This window comes from Austrofundulus limnaeus, unplaced genomic scaffold (genome assembly GCF_001266775.1).
Source record: "Austrofundulus limnaeus strain Quisiro unplaced genomic scaffold, Austrofundulus_limnaeus-1.0 Scaffold1278, whole genome shotgun sequence".
Classification (NCBI taxonomy): Eukaryota; Metazoa; Chordata; class Actinopteri; order Cyprinodontiformes; family Rivulidae; genus Austrofundulus; species Austrofundulus limnaeus.
Window position 1 is genome coordinate 11,953 of NW_013953680.1, and position 27,730 is coordinate 39,682.

Genomic DNA, 27,730 nt, shown 5'->3' on the forward strand with positions numbered 1-27,730 from the left:
CATTAGCACCTCTAGTAATATATTTACTGAGAAAAATGGTGACGTGTTCAATACTTATTTTACCCGCTGTAAACCCTGTTGTGTATGTGAGGCATTGATCAAATCTAATGTTAAACCAAGGTTGCCCAGTTCTGGCCATCTAGTGCTGGTATTCTGTGTGTTTTTRCTTGTTTTGCTACACCAACACACCTGATAGGGGCCCTCGAGGACCAGGATTGAACACCCCTTGAATGGACTTTTGCAAACACTTGTACACATGGACAATGTAGAAACAGTTGAGGAAATGATGTAACAAAGTAAATACCAGTTTGATGCAAAAGTGACATTGTGTAAAAACAAATTACGATGTAATGTTCAGATGAACCACTGGAAGTACTTGAGGTTTTAGTTGTTTTAGATGATAAATATTTTGCTGTTTTTGTCTACTTATAAAAACCTTCCCTCTAATTGTCCTCCTTCAGATTTAACTGTAACTAAACGGTCAGCTCGGTCTATAGTCATTTATAGGTTAATGCTGTAGGAGCAGATTGTCAATTTGATGTCTTTTTAGTTTATCATTTATTATTTTTGCAAGTGACAGTGGATGGTTAGGTATTTTTAACGAAGTACCCATCCTCAGTCCAAAATCAGTACACAGTCCTGTAGCCACATGTTTTAACAAAAWTCTCACATTTGGAAGTAGTTTTGATTTATAAGCTAAGCACGTCAGATTCTGGTCTGATTTTATTGTTGTCGATTCAAATTTTTATGGTGTAAAAGAGGCATTTATTATAAGTCATCTGGAACCTTTCCTGACCACCTGTACTCTGTGCGAACATGTTTGCTTTTCCCGAGGTCTCATAAAGCCGTCTTCAGAAAATGAGAGTAGTGTGAACTGACTGTGTTGTCAGCTCAGCTGCAAGTGCCATTCGGGACTGAGTCAGTGTAAAAATTTTTTTTATTTTATTTATTTTTTTACAAAACACTTAAAGTTAGTTTTTTAGCTGATTGTGTCCATGTGTTTTTGGTATCTGGACATGTTTGTAATGTTACACAAGAGTTGAGCCACTTTGTTTTTATCTCGTGTTTGGTACTGTAAGAATGTAGAGGATATCTATCATCATAAAAACATGCAAAATAGCCCCACGAAGCCTCAGTTGTGCAATAACCAAAGCCATATGGAGGAGTGTGTGGGGCAACTTGAATGTGGCTAAAATGACAGTCCTGAAATTTTAGACTGAAAGTGAGATCTTAAATGTAAACAGCAAGTAACAAATTAGCATATTTGGCTGTATTCTTTGCCACACTTTTGCAACTTTGATGTAAAAACGTGACAAATAACTTTTTTTGTATCCCGAGTGTGGCTTATTCGTTCATGGTCACAGATGGCAGCATTGGTAGACGTAATGAAGTAAACGTGAAGGATCTGACAAAGGYTCAGCAAAGAAAAGAGATGGTGCTCTGCTAAGTTGTAACTGAGAACATGTTTACTTGTGATCCTGTAAAAAGGAAACTAATTATTAATGATAAATTTATCATCAAAACATGACGAATAGCATTGTTTATGTCTCATTAATTAACAAACAAAAGGTTTCTGTTTTTCTGTCAAACATAAAGCATCATCTTTTTATTCAGCAGTAAAAACATTTTCCTCTGAGAGATCCATGAAAAATCATCAACAAGGTATTTCTTGGAATTTTCTTCAAATTCAAATTGATGAATAAGTTTTGGTCAAAGCTGAGACCTTTTCTTTCAAAGAAATCCCGCTTTTCTTTGAAGTAGAAACTCATTTCTTTACAAATTACCAGTGAAATGACTGTTCTGTCTGTTCTCACACACACACAAAGCAGATTAACTGGAAATTGTATTGTAGTGCCTCATCAACATCAGCTGTAATAACAAAGCTGGATTTTAGATGACGTCAATACATAAGGCTAGTTAAGGATGAAAAATTGGTGTCCGTTGACAAATATGTACCTTTTTTTTTTTTGTCTAAAATATTTTCAGGACTCCCAGAAGGGACTTCTATTATCAGAACCTGACTGCTCACACTTTTTGTCCACACTAAAGGAGAGATCACWCATATTTTATATTTTGCTGAACTGCAACATGATTTAGAGTTTATATAGCTGTGACTTTAAAACTTTTCAGTCTACAACACACAAAACAACGGTGGCAGAAACTTGTGACCTTCAAGTGTTGCAGGTTTATTCTACAAACATGATAACTGTGTTTCATAAACCAGGTCATATGGCATCGTATCTCTTGTAACAAATACGTTGAAAGTTCAGTACTTAATTGTTTCCTGTGAGAATTCAAACTTTTTTCATTATAGGCCACTTAACATTGGCATCATTCCAGCATAAAAAGGCTTCTAAACTCAAGTAAAGAACCTCTTTTTTTTCTTTTACACTACACCWAAATTAATTTTAAATCGGTTTTTAGGCTATTTGTTACCAGCAACACAATTTGTTCTTAGTTTTTTTGACAAATCTATTAATAATCCTGAATATATCAGGTTAGTTTGTTAAAGACATGGATTTTAGGTCTTCTTTGGATAATCATTTATTTATTTATTGATTTTTATTTTTTACATTTCTTTTTATCCTGTACTTGTCTATGTTCCTCATTTTAAGGCACATATTGCACAATATGCTGTCATGGTCAGGTATAAGGATGGATAAGGTTGATTTAAAGCTACAATTATATCAAAATATCCCAGACTACAGTTTGTGTTGGTGTCAGGAGCTTTCTTTTTAAAGATTTAAACCTAACATTGCATATATATATTTTTTATTCTACCTTCAGTCCAAGCAGAAGGATGGGCGCGATCAGAGCGAGGCGTCGGCCCCCATCTCTCCTGGGGGAGAGGAGGAGCCGTTCTGCTGGCCGGGGCCGAAGACGCTCCAGCTGCGACGGACCTCCCAGGGCTTTGGCTTCACGCTGCGCCACTTCATCGTCTACCCACCTGAGTCTGCCGTTCACAACTCGATAAAGGTAACAGAAAATGACCTTTTGTTTCTCCAARCACACTGGTGACATATGAAAGTTTGAACCTGTGTGACTTTCTTAGTAAAGTCTGAGCTTTCTTTTGGGGTTGTGGAGTCTTTTGGTTTTGGTGTCAGGAACTACTCAACTGTTTGTGATGGAAAACTGAATATTAGCTTTTAGTTGTTGCATAAATAGAAAAAAAAAACATCAGATTTGACTGACATAATGGAAGCCAGTATTTTAAAAATAAAATTGAGAAAGAATATCTTATTCTGAATTTGGAGTTAACTACAGCTTTCAGGTGACTATGACATTTCAACTTTACAAACAAAATGAAAAACTGTCTGATTTTCCAGAAGCTATATTTTTTTCCATCTCTTTGCAGCCCCTCTGTTTCCATTGAGCAACAGTTGTGAGGTGAGAGGGAGCCTTTTTGTTCCCTCCTCAACTCTGCAAGATAATGTTGCAAGACATATTTYTATGTGAAATGCTATACAATTAAAGGTTTGAATTGAATCCATAAATGTGATGCAGGTGTGAAAAACGCTATGAATGGGGTTGTAAGATTGCATTTTTGACTTTCATCATAATTTCGAGCCCTGYCAGCTCTTTTTAGGATGAAAGCTTCATTCTGCTTTTTGCTTGTTATCCTGACTGAGCAGCACTTCTGGCTCTGAATGGGCACAGACTAAGTCTGGGTGCATAACAACTGCACTCCCTGAAGAGAAGGGGAAAAAAATGCTGGTGTTTTGATCCAGCTTTCTGAAAGCTTATCAAAGCCTGCTCAGATTAGTTTTTGTAAGTGATAATTCCAGATAAGTCAGGTTTACGTTTATCTGAAGTGTATTTGGTTAACCTCGTGTGTTTGCACAGAAAGATTTCCTACAAAGTTAGCGTAGTACGTTCCGTTTGTAGCTTTTGGCTTCGGCTCTGCATGTTGAAAGGGAAACTGTGGCACGACAGGGTTTTCAGACATTTGTGTAATCAGAGAGATAGACGTTTTCTCCCGGAGGTCTTCTTGGGTATCACAGGGTTGTTTTGGGAACCTTTCGGCCCACTTAGTTTCTGTTGATATTGCTCAATTCTGTTTATGTCAACTGTCATTAAAATAAGTTTGCATCTATTAATGCAGTAAACATATTTCTCTTATTGGCAGCCAAACATTTAGCAACTTTGTGGCTTTTTGATGAGTATTTAGCCTCTGTAGCAGAGACTCAAAGACTAAGTTTGAGCTTGATCAACCCCAGTTTATACCTGCACCTTTTTATTTTCCTTTCAGCTCAACTGACAATTGGAGGCTTGTTTAGAAAGAAAATTGCTCTGCACACTTGTCACTTCTTGTTGTAATTACTCCTCAAAGTTTTCAATCATGAGCTTTTGATTAATCAGTATTTTAGGATTTGGGGTTTAGCTCTTAGAGGTTCAGACTTAAAGAAATCTTTGGAGGAGCAGCAAGTCTTAAAGCGTACATGGAGAACACATTCATCACTGAGCTGTGTGTGTAGTTGGGGTGGATTAAAGTCTTTGTATCTAAGAGGGAAATGAAAGATTTAAAAGTTTAAAAAGGTAGAAAAAAAAAACTACCCAAACATGCCTGTAATATGGCATTTTTTCCGTAACTTGCGTGTTTGGTTTGTTAATTGCGAGGCAAGTTTCATTAAAATGTTTTGTAATTTTAGAAAAAGACATATTTATTAGCTGCCTTTTATAATTAGGTGGTAAAATAATTAGTCTAAATTACTGACAGACTCATTTCTTTGGTTCATTGTATTGCATTGCATTATACCTTAAGGGGATAAATCAATACCATATGAAATACATTGTATAATGATTTAGCACACATGGTTGGAATAAATCAGAAGTCACTGTTTAATATTGGTAGAAAACAGGCAAACTTTTATTAAAACTAGTTTTACAGTATATTTGATAGGAGCTATGTTATTTTTTGTCATGCAAGTGTTTTTGTATTCTAAAGCTACCTGATGAAAATAACTCAAACATGAAGTATGATAACAGCTGCTGCTCAAATCCATATGTTCATGTTTTTTATGAGGCAACTGTCACTGTCAGTTTGATAAGCTATAATCATAAGGTTTTAAATTTAATTTTAAGAGGCTTAAAACATAATTATTTTGTAATGGTGATTATGATTATTTTTCTTGGAAATAAATTTGTTTTTTATTTTCATTAGCACTTAAGTTGCCATTTTAAAACTGTTTTGGGAAATATATCAGATGAAAAAATGATCTTGACATATTTTGTGACAGGAAATCTCATTTTCTCTTTTCTTTTCTTTTAGGATGATGAAAATGGCAGCAGAGGTGAGTCTGGAAACACTGATGTTTGTTTGCTGCATGTGTTTTAGGTGTTGGAACCRTCTGTGTTGCAATGAGAAGAAACACAAACTATTTACTCTAAGCTCTCTTTTGTTGCTCCAATGAATGAACGTGGGAGCAGYAGTTCCCCTTTGTCTCAGTTTGAACGCTGGGAATCCAAATTGAGTTTAATTATCTCAGTTTTCACCCTGTAATAGTTTAAACCTCTATAAAAACAACATGAAGTTGTCTTGTATGCATGCCGTCAGGTTGAGAGGTGGCACTGTGGTGCATTTTTGCAGTTTGGACCCTTTGATCCTTAGCCTGGCAGCCCTTGCGGCCTGTCCTGTTTGCTTGGCAGGGCCACAGCATTCCTCGGAGCATCCGACTTGTCATTCCAGGCCGTCGGTATGCAGCTCACGTCTGCAGCCCAGCGTGACTGCAGCAGGACTGCTCTGATGCTCCTCATCAAAGGCCTCCAAACAGCCCCTGCATCACATCTTTTGTCTGCATGTACATCACATGTGCACAAGAAGCGCTGATACATGTGCTTCCATAACCGTGCGCAGACAGAGCTTTAACTGTGTGGTCCTGCAGGGAAAAAAAAATTACTCGCATTTTTCTCAAGTTGTCTCACTTTTTTGTGTTTAATGTGCCTGAGTTTATGTAGGTTTCTGATGTTCTGTTTCCAAGTAAAATGAAAGGCCAGTTATTTCTTAGAAATAATTGTGCTGAAAGGAAAAGAAAGAAAGAAAGAAAGAAAAGGGGGAAAAAACATCATTAATTTTTTGTTTGTCTTGTAATGATCCCAACACCCCACCAGGGGGGCTGTTGCGGTGATTATTACGTCAAAAGGAGGCAGTGAAAGTGAAAAAYCCAAATTGAAAGGAGGGTGAGAGGAGGCTTTGTGATAAATCTGACTCCTAAATATTCTCAACGGGAAATTGAGAGATTCCTGTAAGAGTCCCTCATCATCCCTGTTGGCCTGTGGTCACATTCCTCTTTTTTTATCCCCTCCTTTCCGTTTTAACTCCTCCTTGTCCTCCCTTTTCATTCAGCACAGCCCAAAACCCATTAAACAATGCACAGATGGGACTCTGCTGTGAAAGAGAAAAGCCTTCAGGGAATCGGTGCGTGYACATTCTTACTTGGTGGTTTGACGCAGCTTATAAAGGTGTTTTTTTTTTCTTTGACTCCTTCTGAAAGCAGTGATGTAAAACTCATGTGTGACTGAGTTATTGTTCATTTAAACCTGCATGACATCTGCATCAGAACATTTACTCCTATTCTCTGATGATGGAGAACCACGATTCTCGCCTTCAGAGGACCCCCCAACCATCCTCCTGCTGCTACAGGAAGTGTCTTGGCTCATTTCCAGACTCTCCTAAATTCTTCCCGCCTCTCAGTGGGCTCTGAGATTCAGCCGTGGTGATGATGCTGACAAGTAGCTTAGCAGGATGTCAGAAACCGATATCAGGAATGTCAGGAATTTCCCAACGGGGCCACAGTGGAGGTCGAATTAATCAAATAGAAACGTATTGTTGAAATAAGAGCCAACATATCCAGTGTATGCTAAAGAGGCAAAATCAAAGTTTATTTTTAAAAGTATCGAAGGAGTAAAACACTAACTTTTTTTATAAGTTGAGTTTTATAAACTTGGGTATGAAGCTGTATGTGATGAACATTAATGGATGTTGAAATTAAAATTATTTTAATGTTGTAAATCATGCATTATTAGTAAAAGGCTAAATTAAAGTGTGTGCAAGGTTTTGACCAAAACAAAGGTTAATCGAGAAATAAATTTCCAAAATGTTTCTGGTAGGGCTGGGCAATAAATTAGTTACAATAWACATTGCAATTGACAGGTGATCAATATAAATAGAAAATACGTCCAATAGAAGGTTGATAATTTCACTGAGATCTGACCCAAGTGATGATGGAATCAGGGGAGAAAAATGGTGTATAAAAAACAGACAAACAAAAACTGGATTGTTGTTCTGGTTATTAAGCCACAAAGTAATAATAAAATCCTCTCTTTGAAAAGCAAATGTAAAAATCWGTTTTTCTCACCAAAAATGACTGTTTGCATTTCAATGAGGGATATGAAACAGCTAGCCTGTTAAAAAAAAAAACAGCCCCTTGTTCTTTGCTTTGCTTCATACAGAGGGTCTGGACTCTCATCTATTGAAAAACAATAGTTTGCTGTTGAAGTTTAAAACCATTGGATCTTATTTTACCCAGTCACTAATGTTTGGCCGTGACGTATGTAGTGCGCCAGCTTGACCATGATGGAAGCTAAGCTAAGAAGCTAACCGGAAATTGCGTGCGCTGTAAACAACCATCCCCTACTTGAAAGTATGGAGCCAAATGAGACAGCTGTAAATGAGAGCTACAGGCTTTGTGAGACAATTTTAATTTGGAAGCCTTGTCAACACGGACTGGTTTCATTCACTTCCCCTGCTGCCATTGCTAAACTACTAGCAGTCTAAAACAGCGCTGAAAATCGACATTGTCTTTCAAAACTCCTCCTTCTGTTTGCTGATTGATTGACCCGGTTGAAATTGTAAATACCGGAGATATCCAAGTCATTGGGACCGAGCAGAGAAGGGAGATTGGAAATGAGCGGAATTTCGTAGGAAGGCAATGGCCAACCTAAAAAAAAAACTGAGAAAATGACAGTTTTGCAAAGTTTGACTTATTATGGACTAGGGATGTCCCAATCCAGATTTTTTGGCTCCCGATTCAATCCGATTTTTAAAATTAGACTTTCCGATCCGATAGCTTTATTTCTTTATTTCTTTCCAAGTGACAAGGTTGGTAGTATTAAAGCGAGCCTTGCTGTTCCCACCACGAGAAACATCCAGTTTGCAGTTTCAGCATCATTGTTTTCCATTGAAAAGTGTTCCCACACTGTGGACATGGTTTCATACTTGTGTGCATCTTGACTTCTTAAGGGCAGTTGTAAAACATGATGATACTGAAAACTGTCGCGAAAACTGGATCGGCCYGATCGCATGACTAAATCCCATTCTACCCGATTTTCAAAAAATRGCCTTATCTGCCACTGATACTGATAGTGAGTATCTGATCGGGACATCCCTATTATTGACCAGACTCAAGTTTTCAATGAGTTCTATGAGTTGTTAAATAACAAAATAGGTTGTTTAAGTTATAAGTACCATTTGCTTTGTTTTACTTTATAAGAGGACCAACAGTTAGAGCTACAAGAAGATGACGTGTGTCATGACTCCAAGCATTTTGGTTTTAGTCTTCCTGGTTTGTACTAATTATTATCATTGCTTTGAAACAAGCATTTGCACTGCTGGCCTGTAATGATAGCAAATAGCGTAAGCTCCAGAACACTCGTAACATAGTTGAAGAACCACGTGAAGCCTCACACACAACATCTCTCACAAATCCAGACAGATAATGCGAGCCATGTGCTGCTCGAGTCTGTGGAGTTCATCGCAGCCTCCCCGACGTGCTGCAGAGCCGTTTATTTGCTTGACTCTCGGCCTCTGTGTGTGACGAGGCTGTTGGTGTTTGGAGAGGAGGGGGTCGGGGTCGTGTGACCGCATGTTGACTAGCTGGGTGTTGCCTGCTGGATTCGCTTCAAACCTCCAGAAAACGCACACACTCGCAAACTCGCACACTTTGATGAAGATGCAGACAAATATTTATGTGCAGCATGTCGATACAAATTAAACGCTTAAAAACAAACTTTTTTTATAGTTTTTGTCTCAATTTTGGACGAGTTTATTTGCTTTCACAGCAGTTGTATACATACCAAGCGACTGTTATCCCAAATCTTCCTCTTTATCTCACTTCCTCTTGTCTCCCCTCCCTGATCTGTTGGTCTGTCTCAGTCCTTTTGTGTATTTTATCAGGTTGTTGAAGGGCAAAATCCAAATCAGACATTTTGTGCGATGCTTGTGGAACTACATAATAAATTCTCCATCTGTTCAAATATTTGTTTTCCTTTCAACATGAGCCTCTTCTCTGTGGATACCAACTTTATTTCCTCTCTCTGCTTTTTTTATGTTTTTTGGTCAGATTTCAGTGCGTTCCCATAAAACCTGCAGAGGGAATGTGATGCAGCACAAGCAAACAAAATTCCTGTTTTCTCCAGTGAGCCTTTTAAAACCACACCTTCTTTAATAATGTTCTGTCCAAAGATTTTTTTTCCTATTATCTCAGTCTCACTGTTTTACTCTCTTTTTTCTTGCTGACTTAATGTTCTAAGTGACTTCTTACAGTTTCAAGTTTCCTCATTAAGCTTGGCTTTTGGCTTCACAACTCATTTATTTTTTGAGCATATTTCCATTTCTTTTTTGGGGATTATGTAGAGTAGGGCTGCATGATATCAAGAAAATCTTTGTTGTGCGATTACATTGCTTAATATGGTGATGACGGTATGACTTGCGATAAAAAAATAAATTAATATAGTGTTGATGTTTTTCTGCTCTGGGTTCAGAGCAAAAAACAACTAATACATAATTTCCATTACAACATGATGGATCGACTATGATTTTGTATTGTTTCCCTGGTCCATTTTGTTTATCAGACTGATGGTGATAAACCACATAAATGCAAACATTGGAACCAATCATTTATTGCAATTTATGCATTTTTTGTGATATGTGTATTGGCTGTTATCTCGATAACGATAAATTTGCGATATATTGTGCAGCCCTAATGTAGAGTTTTCATTGGTTTTTACACAAAAATCCATGTGTCCTCGTGATTATTTATAAAATTTTAACAACTTGTTTATACAGAATACATGAATGAGGATCAGCACCCTCAAATCTGAGGCCGTGGTTTTCACTTGGAAAAGGGTGCTCTCTGAGTTGGGGGTGAGGTGCTGCTTCAGGTCAAGGAGTGTTGTTCACAAGTGAGGGAAATATTTTCACACCTTAGCTTGTTGTCTTAGATTTAAGCATGATATGCTAATCCTGTGTTTCAGTAAGAACAGCAATAATTTTGCTCTGAATCACATCATTAAAGTAGACATATCTTGTTTTTAAATCCTTTTTCACATTTAAATCATTCCGTTAGTGTCTTTATAAAGTGGAACTACAATGCTTTGGTCTGAATTCTTTCTTATTCTAACTTCACCAGCCCCTCTTTTACCCCTTTTCAGAGGTGTGTGCCTCAAAGCAGCTGGTTTTGTTACTGTTGCTTCGTGATGTTTCAAGCCCCGCCCCCTCCGGCTTCCAGACCGGTCCACTCCAGTTTGAGAGAGAGTGGGGCGGGTTCTAGCTTGCAGAAATGTTTGATTTACAAATTAATTAAAAGATGTCAGCAACAGAAGACTTGTTCATCCAGCCTTACATGTTGGAGCCTGAGTCTGACCCAGAACTTGAGGAATTATAAGAATTATAAGCCCTGACTAATAATCATGCGTGTTATTCTGGTCTAGTATCCATCCCCTCCACTTATAAGGGTGAGAGATAAATTGAACTCCTTTTGTTTTTGTTTTAAATATTGAATTTATTGAAAGTATACTTTGTACAGTTAATGTTATTTTTGCTTTCTTTTGATTTTTACTTTCTCTTTCTAATGAATGTACAGCACCTTGTGAAATGCTTTTCTGTGAAAGGCGCTATATAAATAAACTTTTACTTACTTACTTACTTACTTACTTACTACTTACTTACTTACTTACTTACTTACTTACTTACTTACTTACTACTTACTTACTTACTTACTTACTTACTTACTTACTTACTTACTTACTTACTTACTTACTTACTTACTTACTTACTTACTTACNTACTTACTTACTTACTTACTTACTTACTTACTTACTTACTTACTTACTTACTTACTTACTTACTTACTTACTTACTTACTTAATTAATTAATTAATTAATTAATTAATTAATTAATTAAGACGAGGTAATTGTAGTTGGTAAGTCCAGACCTTATTTGGTAATTCTGTCACAGATAATTTGACATAATTGACTCAGAACACATCATAGAAAATAGAGAAAACTGAATGAGCTGAAAAATGTGACCCAAACCAAATAAAAAGATATCTTTGCAGCACCAGGAGAGAGAAATTTGAACTTTTCTGCCTCCTAGAGACTCTCAAAATGGGTTTAACACAGGGGCGGAGCCAGGTGGTGGCCAGGGGTGGCCATGGCCACCATAAACAAATCTTTGGCCACCCCTTTGGTCACCTTAATGTACACACCCCTTACACAATGAAACAACCTTTAGGGGTGTAATAATCCTCCTGAACAGTTGATGGCAGTGTTTAACAGTTTGAAACATCACCAAGTTCTATCACTGAAGAAGAGTAATGTCAAGGAAGTGATTATTTTCTTTATATGTAGAACATATGTCTATGTAATCTGACTTATAGTGTCAACTTTTGGACTTATGGTGACAAATGTTTTTGTTTTGTTTTTGTTTTTTGGGTTTTTTTGTCACCATAACACAGTGTCATTTTATGCAATGAAGGCTGCGCGATGCTCTGTGTTTGGTTATGAGTAGGCCTATCACTAAATCAGAAAAAGTGAAACACCCCTCTAAATTCACTAAATTTAATGGGTAAATTTTATAGTGTCAGTTTTAAACATGCAGTTGAGGGTCATCGTTATTTGGCACAATATGTTACAATTAAAAATAAATCAATAAACAATATAAAAGTAAAAAGCACCCCTAAAGTCATTGGATATGATAAATTATGTCACATTAATTAACCTTATCTCAGCTGTATCAGTGAGTTTAAAAACAGGATGATGGAACTAGTTTAATGAAGAATCTGTCTCTGAAATAATTACATCAAGTGTTAATTTAAGTAGGTAAAAGTATGTTTAACAACCTGGTAAAATACACCAGAATGCAGGACATGACATCTATTTTGTCCAAAATTTTCTGGGGGAGGACCCCCAGACCCCCCAACAACTTCAATTATTATCCAGAACAATTGGTTCTTGTAGTCGAACAGGGCAAAGCAAGTTTTTCATCCCACCCTGACAACTTTTACTTGTTTATTTCATCAGGTTGCGTATTCGGCCAACTTACAAACATTTCCCACTGAGTCATTCTTAATCGTCTACGTGTACTGTAAAAAAAAAAAAAAAACAACTATAGCTGTTCGATTTTAAACATTTTCAGATGAGTTTGAGCCTTACTCTGAAATGTTTCTTAGAAACTGTGCATCAGTGAATTTTCTTGAACTGGTGTGGAGCTCATCTGTAGACAATAAGACAGAGGAGGTTCAGTCTACGTCATTCCTGGCTACATAAACTGATTTGTGGAAACCGATCAGTTTGGATGAGAACAGTGTGTTGCTAATTATCACTCTGTCAGGTGATATAGGCTAATATATTGACAACTTGTAAATTGAAGACCAGAACAGAACTTTAGCATAATCCTTCTTAGCTTTGGTGCATGGTTTGGCTCATTTAACAGACGGAAAGCAACACAACGAATGTGTGTATATTATTGTAATGTTGTACTTATTTTCTTTGCTTTGGGATGTTTTGGTGTTTGTAGTTCTTCACTTACGTAAAAGAAGCGATGGAAAGAACACCACCTTCTTGTGCTGGTGGAAAACCACCATGTTTGCATTGTTTTGATGAGGCTACATGGACAGATGTTCTGTAATATTATGTTCTGGTTTGTGTTTTTGCATCAGTGTGTTGCTCCCACCCTTGGAATGTTGAAAAACTTAGCATTGAGTCATTTTTAAAATGATCCAAGTCCTGCAGGAATTCAGCCGGAATGGAAGCTTTTGCATTTTTGTGGTTCGTGCAGCTCTTGTGTGAAACGTTTTCACACGTACCGAGTCAAAATAGTTGAGTAAAGGCTGTTCTGTAACAGGAAGCACCAAGGTTATGTTTCAAGTAGTATTTTTAAATATGTCTTTTGCTTTATAGTTCATGTTTTTAATATCTCAATCTGCTCAAGTTTGCTTTGGTAACATGGATGGAGTTAGAGACTCAATAAATTATGATAATCCTTTTTTTTTTATTTTATTTTATTTTTTTTTGATGGCCTCCCTTCTCCCCTTATAGCCATCCCCTCCACACCATTATGTTTTTTTTTTTTTTATTTTGTGAAGAGAAAATAGAGAGAGAGAAAAACAGAGAGAGAAGTAATTAGAAAGATAGAAAGACTGAAATAGCGATTAGGATTATATTAAATATACACCAACAAAACACAGGACCACACAACCAACATCTGTCCGCTCACCTGAAAAATAAATGGATAAATACATTGAAGGCATATAAAAAAAAAATACACATACCCATACATATATAAAGATATACATACATACATGCCTACATTCATAAATATTGTCTGTATATACACATAGACATATATACACACTCAGTGACCAGTCAGAACCCCCCGGATCAGAGCACCTGTTTGTGAGCAGTTGTGAACATGCGTGTACATACAAGATTTCTCCAATGGAACACTCAATAGTGACTGTGGAGGACCGAGACCCAACCCCCAAGTCACGAGGCAGACATAGGGAAGACCAGAGTCCAAGGGCCTGAGAGGAATCCCGAGCGCAGAGCCCCAAGGGACACCCGCACGGGAAGATCCGCCCACCCACCCCCCAGATCAGACCATAGGAGAGAACTGGGAGAGTCCCCCCAGCGACCACACGCACAGCCCCHGGGGCCAGCAGCGACAAACTCATGGGCCCCACCGGCACCCACCATACCAAAGCAGACCAGGAAAGGGCGCAGAGGCCCGGGCCCCGAGGGCGCACCCCCCCCAGGCCAAAGCCCGACAGGCCCAGAGACCCCGAACCCCAACAGGCAGTCACCAGGCCAGGCCGGCACACACCCCAGCGCCCAGCCCCAGACCCCGGGAACCTCCAGCACGCCGGCGGCCAGCCGCACACCCCACCGGGGGGCCGAGCAGCAGTGGGCCTCCAGATAAACCAGCAGTAGGGGCAGCCCAGACCGCAGCCTGACAAATACCCAAACATACACAATCGCACCATCCCACCCTCATCCTCACCCCCACTCAGTCAAAGACATACAAGGACGCCACATTCCACTCATACCCCCGATACACACTCTATACCCCCCAGGTCCAGGACATGTACCCACCCCCTAATGGAGGCCGCACACACCCGAACCCAGGAGGTAGACCCAATCATTCTGAGGTGGAGAGGAGCAGATAGCCAAGGCCCGGCCCGGGCCGCACCAGGACGCCCGGCCAGCCCCCCGCCGCAGAGAAGCCACACCCATGACAACCCCACCACACTGCCAGCGACCAAGTGCACCCCCCCAGCCGCCCACCCCCCGGAACCCAGCAGCCACCCCGGCCAGCGGGCCACCCACTGGAACCAAGAGCCACACCTCAGGAGACCAAGCAGCACCAGGGAGGACGGAGAGCCAGCCCCGCCCCCGGCGACCATCCAAGCCCCAAGCCCACCCACAGCCCAGGACCGCACCCGGCGGTCTGCCCTTCTTCAGGACCCCCTCCCCAAATGGCAGTCAGGGAACGGGATGGGAATAAAGACCCTGACACCCACACCCCCACCCTCAGATGTACTGATATTTGAAATTTGAATTTATGATAATCCTAATGTATACATGTTGGTGGATGGGGTCTAGAAGGTGGCATTGTTGGTTATGGTGAGTGGGGATGGATGAACCCATATAAGCGGGGGTCTTGTAAGTGGGCATACTGCTCTCCCCAAAAAGACACTGAGCATTATTCAAACCTTTGCTTTGGTAGAGCTGTAGTCTCTCAGCTGAATCCTCCCAGAGACCTTTTTGCATAGTCTTCCCATGCATGCATGAGTTTTCTCCGTGTACTCCGGCATCCTCCCTCAGAGCAAAAACATGCATGTTCGGCTAATTTGTAACTCTAAAATAGTTCCTGTGGGAGTGTGAATGGTTGTTTGTCTCTATGTGGCCCTGTGATGGACTTGTGACCTGGACTTGGGAAGCAACAAGAGCCACCAGTCATGTCTTCTATGGTTATTACTCAATTTCTCACATGATCATTCAGCATTTTAATACAATAAGTTCATATTTTAGACTATAAATGTCCTGCTTGGTAAACAAAAATCATATTACCAATATATAAAAGATTTTAATCAAACAGTGCAGGTGATAATTGTGGGTTTAACACTCAGGCCCTCGCATGTGGAACTGTTGGTTCAGATCCACCGACAACACTGTAAATCTGGTTTCAAAAGACTCAAATTAAATGTAGACAGTTTACTATTCACTTATGAATCTTTACCTGTTAATACATAGAAAGAAAAAATAAGTCTGATCTGTTGTTAACAGAGATTGTTAATGTTGGGTGTTAAAAAGTAAACACGTATAGGATGTGTTGATGTCAGCTGTAGAACACTGACAGTTATTTTCATTGATCTGAGAGAAGCTTTTAAGACTTTTTGACATATTCAAGTGTGTGTTTTGCTTCTACGGTAAAAAAAAGCTGTGTCAGTTTACAAAGTTCAGTGATTAGTGGAATTAGACCTGTCCATCTGAGGCCAGTACCAGCATGTTCCCTCACTGCCTGATGTCGGAGTGACACACTTTCTCAGAATGTAGGTTTATGGAGGGCTTCAAATGTCAGGAGGGTTTATGTTTTGATAGTAGAACTTTATTTGGACTGGTTATGTGCAAAGTTTTCTATAAAAAACACAATTACTACTATCTCAATTTTTTTTGTCTTCAGTCTAGCTGCTTTGGACAAATTGACAAACTATAATGTGCTTTTGAAGGAGGGTAAATGCATAGATGTATGGAAAGTCTCTGTGTGCTTTGACCTTTCTACACTGTGGGGGGATTTCCTTCTTCTAGATTTCCATGTTTCCCATCTTCAAACCTCTCTGCTGGAGTGGACCTGTCTTAGATAGTCATCTAAATACTGCCACTTTCCTCTGGGTTTGAAGTGCTCAACGCATCTGTGAAGGTTTTTGTAAGTTCTTACATCTGGAGAGGCTTGGGATGGCTTGTAAAACGTTAACAGTGGCACAAATGGTAAAGAACAGCAAGCTGGGGAGGGAGATTTTACACCGTGTTTAATGTAGAGAGCGGGCAGCAGGCCCAGTCCTCGGTAGAATAACATTATCTAACCCAAAACAACAGGGGAGCAGATTGCCGGCCCACACAACCAGACCCAGCTGTGCAGCCAGAGATGACAGCCAAAACCAGAGCCTGTGGAGCCCAGAGAGCAACTCTGACACTCAGGCACGCCTGCAAACCCCTGACTGCTGACTAACACAGATGCATTAAAGAGGAGGTGAAAAAACCTGTTTTGTTTACTTAATAGCAGCCACACAAATAGATGGTGAAAATAGGATAAATGAAATGTATTTAAGTAATCAAGCTGAAGCTCATTTCCATCTTTTATTGAGTCAAATAAGGAACTTTAGCTGAACAATAGCACAGATAAAACAGATTGTGTGTGCATAATTTATGGCTTTTATTAAGAGAGTAAGCAACAAAAATAGTTTTTGGTTTTCTGGTGTGAAGAGCCTTCAGCTAACTCAGACAGATAATATTGTATCTGACTACAAAAAAACTGCTTTCAAACACCAAGAATGGGTTTGCTTGTWTAAAGGCTCCGAGGATCTCAGCTGTGTGGTCTGTAGGGACATCTAGTGGAGAAGTTCAAGATGGATTAAATTACAAGGTTCTCATGTGATTCTTTACTAAAGAGTCCTAGTTAATGAATTATTTAGCATTTCTGCCATTAGATCCTTCTCAGCACTACACACTGAAACTCTATAATGGCTGGTGTTTGAAATGAAGTGGTCTCAGCTGATCAACATCAGTCCAGATTTATGTCAGAGTGAAAGAGAAAAGAAGTGCTTGATTACAGCAGGGTTTAACTGTAGGAATGTAAATGTTGTCAGAGAGGAAAGGGACTGCTTTTTCTGTGATTATTGTGTTAGACACGGTTTTAACTTAGACAGTAATATTCACATGATCCTTTACCCTGCTGTAAAATTTCTTATTTGTGAATTGTGAGTTTTGTTTTATCTTATAATCAACTCATATTACTTTTGTTTATCCAAATTAGTTATCAGGAATATCCTTTTTTTTTTTTTAGCTCTGAGCAAAACAAACAAAAACTTACAATAACGTAAAAACGAACGAGTGTCCCTTGAAGAACTACGTATTGCCCACCCTTCTTCATGTTGGTGTTTTACACTAACACTACSTTATGATGAAAAATAATGTTCACAAGTTCTGCTTACACATTTTTAATTTAACACAAAAAAACAAACAAAAAAAACTATATATGTTTTCAACTWTGTTGGACCAATCTTCATGACAGTACTAGGAAATGTCAATGAAATGTTGATGTCTGTAAAGGTAACTAATTTCATATTGTGTCAGTGGGATTTGTTTATTTTTACTTGACTTTGTATATGATCACTTTATTATTAAAGCCATTCACTTTGTTCTGAAGAATGAGTGACTTTAGTTATCCTTTCAGACCAGTTCTGTTTCCAGCAGACATCTTCTTATGCTCAATAAAAACTGCAAAGTCTTAAAAGCCAGAGCATCAGCTGGTTTGTCCTTTATTATAGCTGAAGATTAGTCTCACTGATTGGACTATGATTCTGTGTTTTGGAGCAGCTTAAGTCAGTCTGTTTTTCATTAATCTATGCAGCAATTTATGCTTCACTAAGTCAGCTCGGAGCRTTAAAAATGTTCAAAGCTTTAGATTTTCCACATTTAATCCCATTCAACCAGTTGCAGGCATGAAAACTTCCAGAATCTAATCTGTGCCGCAGAGGGTTGGAGTTCAATGAGACTGGCACAAAGTTGTTGGGACCTGGTTGCTCTCAGAGGGGAGGGGTGTGTTTGTGTACATCCACACAGACGGCGTGTGTGATGGCTGCGTCACTGCAGGCTCTCATGTCGCTCTGTGAGTTGTCAAACAGTCACGCTGCAGCTTGTTGCAGTTTTGTCACGTGGTTTTCAGAAAAGAGAAGGCTGCTCCTAACATGTTATGAAATTAGTCTTTTATGACCTGTGTTGAATCCAGCTGCACTTTCGTCAACTTTTGTTGTCTATAAATGCTGAATAAGTTAATCTGATCTTAACTTGGCAGACAGGGTCATAATTTTTACTTTTGATGAGCAAACCTGTTTTTTCAAATCCTTTTTATTTATTTATTTATTTATTTAGTGATCTGGACATTAGTGACAATGATTGTATTTAAAAGGTTGACTAAATCAAAATGTGTACCATAAACTATATTTCTATAAATATAAATAAAATTGAGAGATCCTTTTAATTCATGGATAGTAATAAGTGTCTCCATTCATTTTGTAATGACAATCATGAMGATTATTTTTGATTGAATTTATTTATTTGAGAAAAAGGGGCAGAAATCATAAGATTTTTTTTCTTATTCTGCTACCTTTCTTTAGGTTTATGATCTGTATTTTTATTGAATATGGAATTTATGTTGTTTTGTTTTAAATGAATAAACTTTATAGAAATAAAAAAGCCCCAACAAGAGCAGTTCCTGGAGAAACGATGAAAGGGCTTGTCATGTGGTTTCCATTTTAAATTTAGGAWTCGACTTTACTATTTATTGAAGATCACTGTCATCAACCACCATACCATGTAATTTGTATTTTTCATTTTAATTGTGTTGTTTTGTTGATTGCATTTTTTTTTTGTTTGTAATGTGTTTTATTTTCTGTGTGGGGCCCCAGGAAGAATAGTCTTTGCTAAGGCAGAGACCAATGGGGTAACAAACAAAAACTAAACCCATTTTCAGTTCAGTATGTCTAAAAATGGCAACGTTTTGGTCAATTTTACATTTTAACTATGGTGGCCATCTTGGATTTTTGATTTAGATTCAAAATGCGATGGGCTTGTTCTCAGTTATCACCACACCAGATTTAAGTCCAGTATATCCTAAAATGGCCAAGTTATTGCTGTTTCAGATTAGCTCTGGGAGCCCTGCTATGTTATATATAATTCTATTTAATTTCCCTTTTTGGGATTGATAAAGTGTTTTTGAATTGATTTGAATACCTAAACTAAAATTGCTTAAACTACCTTTGTTGTTGCTGTTCTTTTATTTTGATTTCATGTTGATTATCCTAAAATCAAAAACACGACATCTGATTAGCATAACTTTCTGTTCCAGTCAAGTTGTTCAACTCTTTGTATAAAATGAGTAACCAGTGTCGTTTATATTTATGAAAGTGTCAAACCTAAAGTAAAAGGGCAGAAGAGCTACATCCCTACTCTGCAGTCTGGCCTACATGTGGCTCCTCCTGTGCTGTTTTTGCTCTCTGTGACCAATCGTCACTGTTCTTGTCTTCCTTTCTTGTCTTCCTACCATTGCTAGGGAGACAGAGAAACCGTCTGGAGCCAATGGACACGATTTTTGTGAAGCAAGTGAAGGAGGGAGGCCCCGCTCATGGAGCTGGACTCTGTACAGGTACACAAACGCACAAACTCAGAGCCGGTAACGCCCACACGCAGTCTCAGTGGTGGGGTAGATGAGCTACAGTATATGTGGGAACTGGCCGATCTTCTGATCAGCCCTGTGCCACATCTGACCACAGAGATCAGTTCCCGTCTTTACTGTGGGTAATTCCACTTCTGTGCAAACCGCCAGCAAAACAAACAAAAAGTCAAAAACTACAGATGGCTTTAATGTTGGAGGGTGAACATACTGTTACTCCTGTCTTTCAAAAGGCCTGTTTTCTTWTTTTTTTATCTTAATACATGAATCATTTCTAATAATAGACAGCAGGGATATAAATAGATTAAAAAAAACTCCCATCTGGTGAAACAGTAGATTATCACCTTAGTTTTCCTGAAAWGACRGTGATGATTGAAGCTTTGTCCTGGCAGGTTTGTGCTCTGTGTTACAGGAAATCTTACAGTAAGTGGTCTGGATAAGCCCTCAGAGCTGTTTCCTTTTATCTGCCCACTCCTTTGTATTCTCCTGGGAGAGGGGAGCGCAGTTCTCTCTCACAGTTATTCCGTTTATCTCCTAAACACACTTGGTCATCTCTTATTGTAACACGGCCATCTTCAGAAAACCTGCATAAGCTGTCAAATAAACATGTAGGAATCTTTTTTGAGTTGAAACAAAATAGTGTATGTTCATAGTGGAAGGAGTTACTTGAGAGTGTTTTTTTAACTGTAATTTCTTCCTTTACATCTGTTCAGGGGATCGGATTGTGAAAGTGAACGGAGAGAGCATCATCGGGAAGACTTACTCACAAGTCATAGCCTTGATCCAGAACAGGTAGGACGTCTTATTTAGTGGAAAATATTCAACTTGTGAAAGAGTCTGGCTGACTTCGTAGACCAAATCTGGTTTTGCTTGTTCTCGGAGCAAAAGCAGCTGAAGAAAAAAATAAACGATCTAGCATGTTTCAGTATTCTTAAGCAAACATTTTCCTTGTCAAGCTGAGGATTTTTATGCTTAAATCAAACTCCTGCTATTAAAATCGCCATGAAATGGAGAGTTGCAGTTTCAGGATCAGGTTTGGTCACAGATTAATGTTCATTTCTGTAGGCAGATGATGGATTCAGGGGAASAGATATTTAAAGACACAAACACACACTCCAATATTACTTCATTTTTTTTTGTTTGTTTTCTCTGCTGATGTTTCTAAAAATATAACAAAATTATTTTTTATAAATAAAGTGCACATCCCTCAGTTCTGGTTAAGCCATCAGCAGTTTTCAGTGGCTTACCAGACTCTAAAATACCAGGGTGAATGCATACAAAGTGAGGTATTGTGTGATTTACAGCTGGAAATATGAGCCAAATCACAAGACGTTATATAAATAGGCTTTTGCTTTTCATGGAGACCTAAAATGTGTCATTTTGTGTTTTCTCTTTTTCTTTTTCATTTTTTTACATCCAACAGTGATTCCTCTTTGGAACTCTGTGTCATGCCCAAAGATGAGGACATTTTGCAGCTGGTAAGAAGCATTCATCATGAAACAGGATATTTGAATTGTTTGTTGTTGTTTTCAGAGATAATTTACAGTTTTTATGTTTAGTGCTTGGGTTTTTAGCACCTGTTGCCGTAAAGGACAAGCAATAATGTAATTGCCTGGTTCTGTGTGTGTATTTTGTCTGGTAGCAAAATGTCTCATTAGCCATCTGATTTTATTGAAACTCCCAGAAAGTAAGAATTGGCTGTTCAACTTTTGGAGTCAACCTGACTGAAGATGGCTGCCACAACTAATTCACCTTAATAAACACAAAAATGACTATAACCCTGAATGTTTTAGAGATGTTGAGGTCAAATTTAGTGTGGTAGTAGCTGAGAGTCATACATATAACAGTCTCTGAGCACTAACAGATCATCCAACTTCTCTCTTATTAGTTGACATCAGTGGTATGCTTTGTTCCTGTGTAAAAGAAGAAGAAAAAACACATTTCTTTAATGGTGCGTTCACACCAAACGCGATTTCAGCATCAGGAGCAGCAGGTTTACATGCAAAGTCTATGGTGGACGCGCTTCAAGCAACGTCAGGAAGTTCTGCGGCGCCTCAAGCGCGATTAGAGCAGCGCGATTTGAACGATTTGAACGATCTGAGCGTTCGACGCGCTGAGGCGCAAATCRCYGAAGTTAGAAAATCTGAACTTTTGCAGCTCGACGCRCMGCVTCAACCAATCAGAGAGACTCCACTGTGTGACGTAGCGACATATTTCCCGACGGGACAGTTTACTGAATGATGTCCACTAACCTGAAACAGACGGAGAGGAGCTCTTTAGCTGAAATGAGTGCCTGCAGTCGTGTCCTGATCCGCAGCAATGGGTGGCAGCGACTCATCAGACTGAAAAAAATAGTCCTGAAAGCGAGCTGTGAGCCTCTTCTCTGAATTATCTGGTGAATTAATTATGAATTRATTATCTGATGAACGTGACATGCTCTTGCTCTCTGTAAATAAAGCAAAGCCACTTCCTCGTCCGACATTAAACAGTGCCCGACAGAGGAGGGAGGGGCGGGGAGGCTGTTGTCGTGCAGCGCTTCAAGAGCTGTCCTGCGTCTGACCTCAAAGAGCACAAGCTTCAAACTTCAGCGTTGGCTGCGATTTTGAAGCTGAAATCGCGTTCGGTGTGAACGCACCATAAGTGTCTCTTTACCAGAAAAGCTTGGAAATGAGTTGGTGTGAATCATGCTTAGTTCATATTGTCAGATTTGTGTCAGAGGTTAGCCTTGTTGATAATATTTCAAAACAGTCAGTGGAGTCATAATATGAAGTCACAGGAATGAAAACAGCAGTAAGTAGGAGAAGAGCTGATCTTGACTTTATGCCAATCAGACTGGTGACGTATACAGCCAGGTTGCATTATCAGTCTGGATCCAGAGCCTCACAGACAATAAGGAAGCACCAAGCCAATTTAAACCAGTTGCTACTTGTATTTGAGAAGCGCAAACTGAGTCAAATCAAATCAAGATGCTAAATTCCTCACAAAGTGGCCTCAGCACATCAGAAAAAAACGCACACAGTTAGTGTTGGCGTATGGAATGAGTGTAAGGACTCGCAAGGCTTCAGGATTCAAACCAAGCAGTTGTTCAGTCTAAAGTGGTGGAATTTTGAGACACTCAGCTCGCTCACCATCAAAGGGACTGTCGCTGCAGTCAGCTGACTCCTCTCAGCACACTGTTTACCGAACAGCAGCCAGTCCCGAAGTATGCAGATATGCTCAACCAAGAGAGAACATATGATAGCAGTATGCAAACGATGGGAGAGATGCTGGCAAGGATAAGGAGGGAGGTTGGTCTAGAGAGCGTTTCAACGTCAGTGAAATGCTTGCGGCTCCGCAGAGGACAATGGGAGGTATCGGAGTGAGAAGGTGAGAGTGACGGAACGAAGAAATGCAGAGAATTTGGAGCGATAAAGAGCCAACAGAATAGATATGACTACTTTTTGACAGCAGAGTGTTGTTCGTAGTAAAATAATAGTGTAATGCAAATGCAAACTGGCATCATAAAGTACAGCTTCATCATTTTATGTTACAGAGCAGGAAAATGTGCAACTGACAAAATACCTCTATACAAAAATCCAAATTTTTAAAAGTAACCTCACAACTTGTTTTGCTTCTCTTATTTTAATTTTAACCACATTGCAGGTAATATGTATAAATAAATAGCTTTGAATCATTTCACCCAATAAAGCTTTCCACTCTAAATATGTCATAGTGCTAGCACAAAACAGACCACTTTACTGCAATTAAGCAACTGTTTTTTTAACTATAGTGCACTCATGCAGAAAAAGAAGTCAGGTTTTTGAATCTTTAGTTGTTCACGGACTAGAAAAAAAATCTCACTTTGTCACCAATCAAGCCGAAAAGTCGCCTTTTCCAATTTCCCTCATATTTAGCCTTTATCAACGTCTAAAGTTGCTGTATTGCCGGCATCTTTGCATCTTTTTCCTCCTTATTGTCACCTGTTAACCTCTTTCAAACCTATTCTTTTTCTCTGCCTGCCTTTATCTAACCTATGGACTGCAGTTTTCCAGGGATATCACTGCTCTGGTAAGATGGGAAATCATCCTAATACCTTTCAGACTCACTGACACACCTTTCTCGCAACATTGTCTCACCACCTCCAGAGCTTATGTCATTTTTATTTATTCTTTTTTTTTTTTTTGAGAAGCTGGCAATCCCCAAGTGAATTTCCCTTTTCCTTATATTTGTATTTTGATTAATGCATATCGGTCATGCTTTTCCTTTCCTTTTTTTGGATATTGACATAATCTTTCAGCAGACCACAGACATTCCTGTCTGTGCATTCTGTAATAATGAAACTGTTTTCTATTTAACTGGAGGAGTTGAGATCCAGAGGATGGCAGTCAGCAGTGCTGTGTCAACACAGCTGTAACATGACACCCCAGGTAGAGTGCTGTTGATTAAAGTCCAGCACAACTCCCTCCCTTTCATTTTCTCAAGAGTGTCTGTGCTGAAAGGATGAAGAAACACAGTTTTAAAAATGCTGCCTGTAGATTTTTCTAAAGCGGAGATACTTGGCTAAAGACTGAGCAGAGTTTTTAATTAGCATTTGTTCAGTGTTGTTCCCTAAGTTTGAGTCAGAAACGCCACTTTAATTAGTGGCAGTCCAGTTGTGGGGCCATGCTGACAGAATTGGCATTACCTGTGAAAAAAAGACAGAGGAGACCGCCTTTTGCTTTTTCTTCGTGCCTCAGGGGACACTCTCCGGTGCGAAAGGTGGGTACGATGCTGCCATCCTAATCCTAGCTGTCTTCAAGGATTTATTCAGAGCTTTTCTTCCTACTATTTCTTTCTACTTTCCTTTTCATATGCTATCTTCTCTCTTGTGTCTACTGCCTTTAAGATGTAAACATTTAAACCTTTACATGCCATCACTTAGGGAAAGCCTATTGACAGCTCAATGTTTGAGCTAAAGAAATGTTTTCAACTTTTAACATGCTGTTGATGAATTGACATTGACCTGCTAAATCCAGATGGCTGCAGCGATGATTGTTCCGCTGATAATCTCATCAACTCACACAAAGGAACTCCCATCAATGAATGACGATCAGTCTTTCTGTAGTTTAACACAGGCAGTCAGTCCGTCACAATGCAGTGCTGCAGATGAGATATTTTTAGAAACATGCTGTAACTGTGAGGGTGGAGGAAGATGGAGCTGGCAGTAAATTTCAGCTCTATAATCTGCAATATAAAATGACAGGTTAGCAGTTAAAACTACTTGTGTTGTTGGCTACTATTTGATGTGGATATATCGTATTTTTGTGTCAAGCCTAATCAGCAGCTCTCCTTTATTTGCATATCTAACAAAAGATTAATATTGCATTTTTGGTTAGGTTTAATCTCTTTGGATTTAATTTAATCTAGTTAAGTCCTTTAAATGTCTCAGATAAAGTTTTTTTTAATCTCCTGCAGGCATATTCTCAAGATGCATACCTCAAAGGAAATGAGGCATACAGCGGAAATGCCCAGAACATCCCTGAGCCCCCTCCCATATGCTACCCTCGAATAGAGCTCAAGGCTGCAGGCATGGCCCAGTCGTTGGAGCCTGCCACAGTCAGCGATACTCCCAAAGGGCTGGCACAGGGACCAAGAAGACGAGGGGCTGCCTTAGAGAACAGCTATCGAGTGGAAATTCCAGTTCCTCCGTCTCCCCCTCTTCAGCCGTCATCAAAGACTCAGGCAGTGGTGTGTGTCAGTAACGAGAATGTGAGGACTCTGGGTAAATCCCCTGATCCAGTGGACAGGGGTTCCTGGGTGGCTCGGGCTGAACCCAGCCACAGGACAGAAGAAAACTGGTACAGTTCTTCAGCAGAGTGTGCCTCCAATAGACCCGGACTCATCATTTCTACAGTCCCTGGGGGTGTACAGTTGCAGTACCCCTCTTCCCATCACACAGAAACCCCCAACTACTCCCCATCGACTTCCAGACCTGGTGGGGTTTATTCTGAGACATTAGCCCCACCTGTACGAGCATCTCTTACTGCTGCATCAGCAGACACGTTCTCCACACCCTCTACAAACCACTACTCACCCTCTCCTACCGCCCCCTCCACCTCTCCTCACCAGAACATTGACTGGAGAAACTACACCACCTATAAGGACTATATTGATGCCAAAAGGCTGCACACGTATGGCTGCCGCACCATCCAGGAGCGCTTAGATAGTTTGCGAGCAGCTGCCAACTCTAACTCTGCTTATGCCCAACAAAGTACTCCTCTATCAAGTAATAGTCAAAAAGCGGGCTCTCAGGTCAGACGGAGGAGTGCATCTAATGATCGTGGGGGGGATACAGGAAGTCAGGGTACTGCACTCATAACTCCAATTCGCAGCGTGTCTCAGGAGAGGCTAGGAGGTGCAACGGAGAGGCCTATTAGGAACTGGCCTCGAAGTGCTTCTCAGGATGCGCTGCCTTTCTCCAACACTGTCAGAGTCCTCAAACCTCGAGCACGGTCTTGTGACTACCTGGGCCAGCAAGTCAGAGACCAAGATGGGGTTGTTTCTGGAGACAGGGGAGCAGTGGAGGACAGGCTGCTCCTCTGCGATGGAGATCAAAAACAAGCAAAAAGTCAGGAAGCAAGCCAGAAAACTTTACCTCATCTGAGCAGGAATCTCACTGGACAGGAAGAGGAAGTCCGACAAGATGGACTAGTGAACTCACCTGGAGCTACTCCTGATTTTACAAAGTGTACGACAGATTCTGCACTACCATTAAGGACAGACGGTCTCATAATGAGACCCTCTCGTCTGCCTGTCAAAAACTCTATCTCAGACCTTTCTCCTGCCTTACCTTCCATTAAAACCACAGACCCTTTTAAAGACCAAAAAGCTACCATCATGGGGAACCACCTTGGCTTTTCGTCCCCTCTGAACCTGCAGCTCAGGGGCAGGGCTGACAGTCTGAAAATGGACAACAGGTTAGAGTCTGGGTTAGCAGCCAGATCCTCATCTTGCTCTGGTTCCACCTCCAAACTGCCCATGCACAGACAACTTCAAAGTGGAGTTATCACCATTTCTTCATGTTCATCCTCTTCTACTGGAGCCATAACCCAAAAGCCAAATGTCAAAGAAACCTCTAGTTCTACAAGTGCCCTTGAGAGGACAAATGGTGGTCTTTTAGAGGGATTGGAAGGACCTGATGCAACTGTTGTGGTTCTAAGAACAAACAAAACCTCTGGACAAGCCCATGTTCGACCTCCATCCTATGTATTAGCTGTAAACGACAACCAGAGTAAGGTGATGCGTAAATCCCCGCCCCTGGTGAAGGCAGGCTCTGCAGACGGAGCCATGTGTTGGATGTCTAACGAGAGCTGCAGGGAGATGCGCTTCAAGAGGCTTGGAGACACTCGACAAACATCTGGCTCCAAAAACCTGGACGACTCTCTAGATTCAATTCCCTTCATAGGTAAGACTGCACACATCTCTGCATGTATTACTGTTTTTTTATTTTATTTTTTAGAATAGCAGGAGTTTTGTGCAAACAAAATTATATATATCAAGTAATCTAAAAAGATTTGTCACACATGGTCTGGCCTTTCAGTCTTTTTATGTCATGGAAGCAGAAAGCATAAGTAATTTTGCATGAATTCAYAGTAATCATGTAATGATTAGTGGTAGGAAAACTCCTTCAGAAACGTGTTTAAACCACTCAATCAATGCAAATAAAAGTATAGCTAATTAAAAAAAGCTTCCTTGTGGCATTTTGAACTTTGACACTTAGTTGTGTGTGTAATTATGCGACAGTTTACTGCAGGGAACCGTAGCAAATTCAAACACTTTCGTTGCGTACACATGCCAAAAGTTACCCTTCAAGTCGATATACAGTACATCCACACACACTGCAGTAAACAGCTTGYATTTCTCTCAGTGGTACACAGAAAGAAACCAAAGAACTTCGTCCTAATTGAGTGTGRCATAGCAGAGAAATAAGAGTGTTCCTGGATTCTGCTTCAGTTAGACTCCATGGTACGGCTCCAAACAATGAG

At 39.8% G+C, this 27,730-nt stretch overlaps 1 protein-coding gene across 4 annotated transcripts in view; it reads left to right on the forward strand.

Moving 5' to 3' along the window:
• LOC106534829 (rho GTPase-activating protein 21) overlaps window positions 1–27,730 on the forward strand; it is a 56,116-nt gene that overhangs the window by 9,540 nt on the left and 18,846 nt on the right. For 2 of the 4 annotated variants that reach the window (XM_014031593.1, XM_014031594.1), the window contains 7 exons: window positions 2,788–2,976; window positions 5,270–5,291; window positions 19,608–19,700; window positions 20,441–20,519; window positions 21,151–21,205; window positions 23,751–23,774; window positions 25,161–27,150. In XM_014031593.1, the coding sequence (XP_013887047.1) occupies window positions 2,788–2,976; window positions 5,270–5,291; window positions 19,608–19,700; window positions 20,441–20,519; window positions 21,151–21,205; window positions 23,751–23,774; window positions 25,161–27,150 (2,452 nt within the window). Of the gene's footprint in view, window positions 1–2,787; window positions 2,977–5,269; window positions 5,292–19,607; window positions 19,701–20,440; window positions 20,520–21,150; window positions 21,206–23,750; window positions 23,775–23,861; window positions 24,465–25,160; window positions 27,151–27,730 lie in introns of those variants that run through there. The other 2 variants (XM_014031595.1, XM_014031596.1) reach the window with 2 other exon arrangements.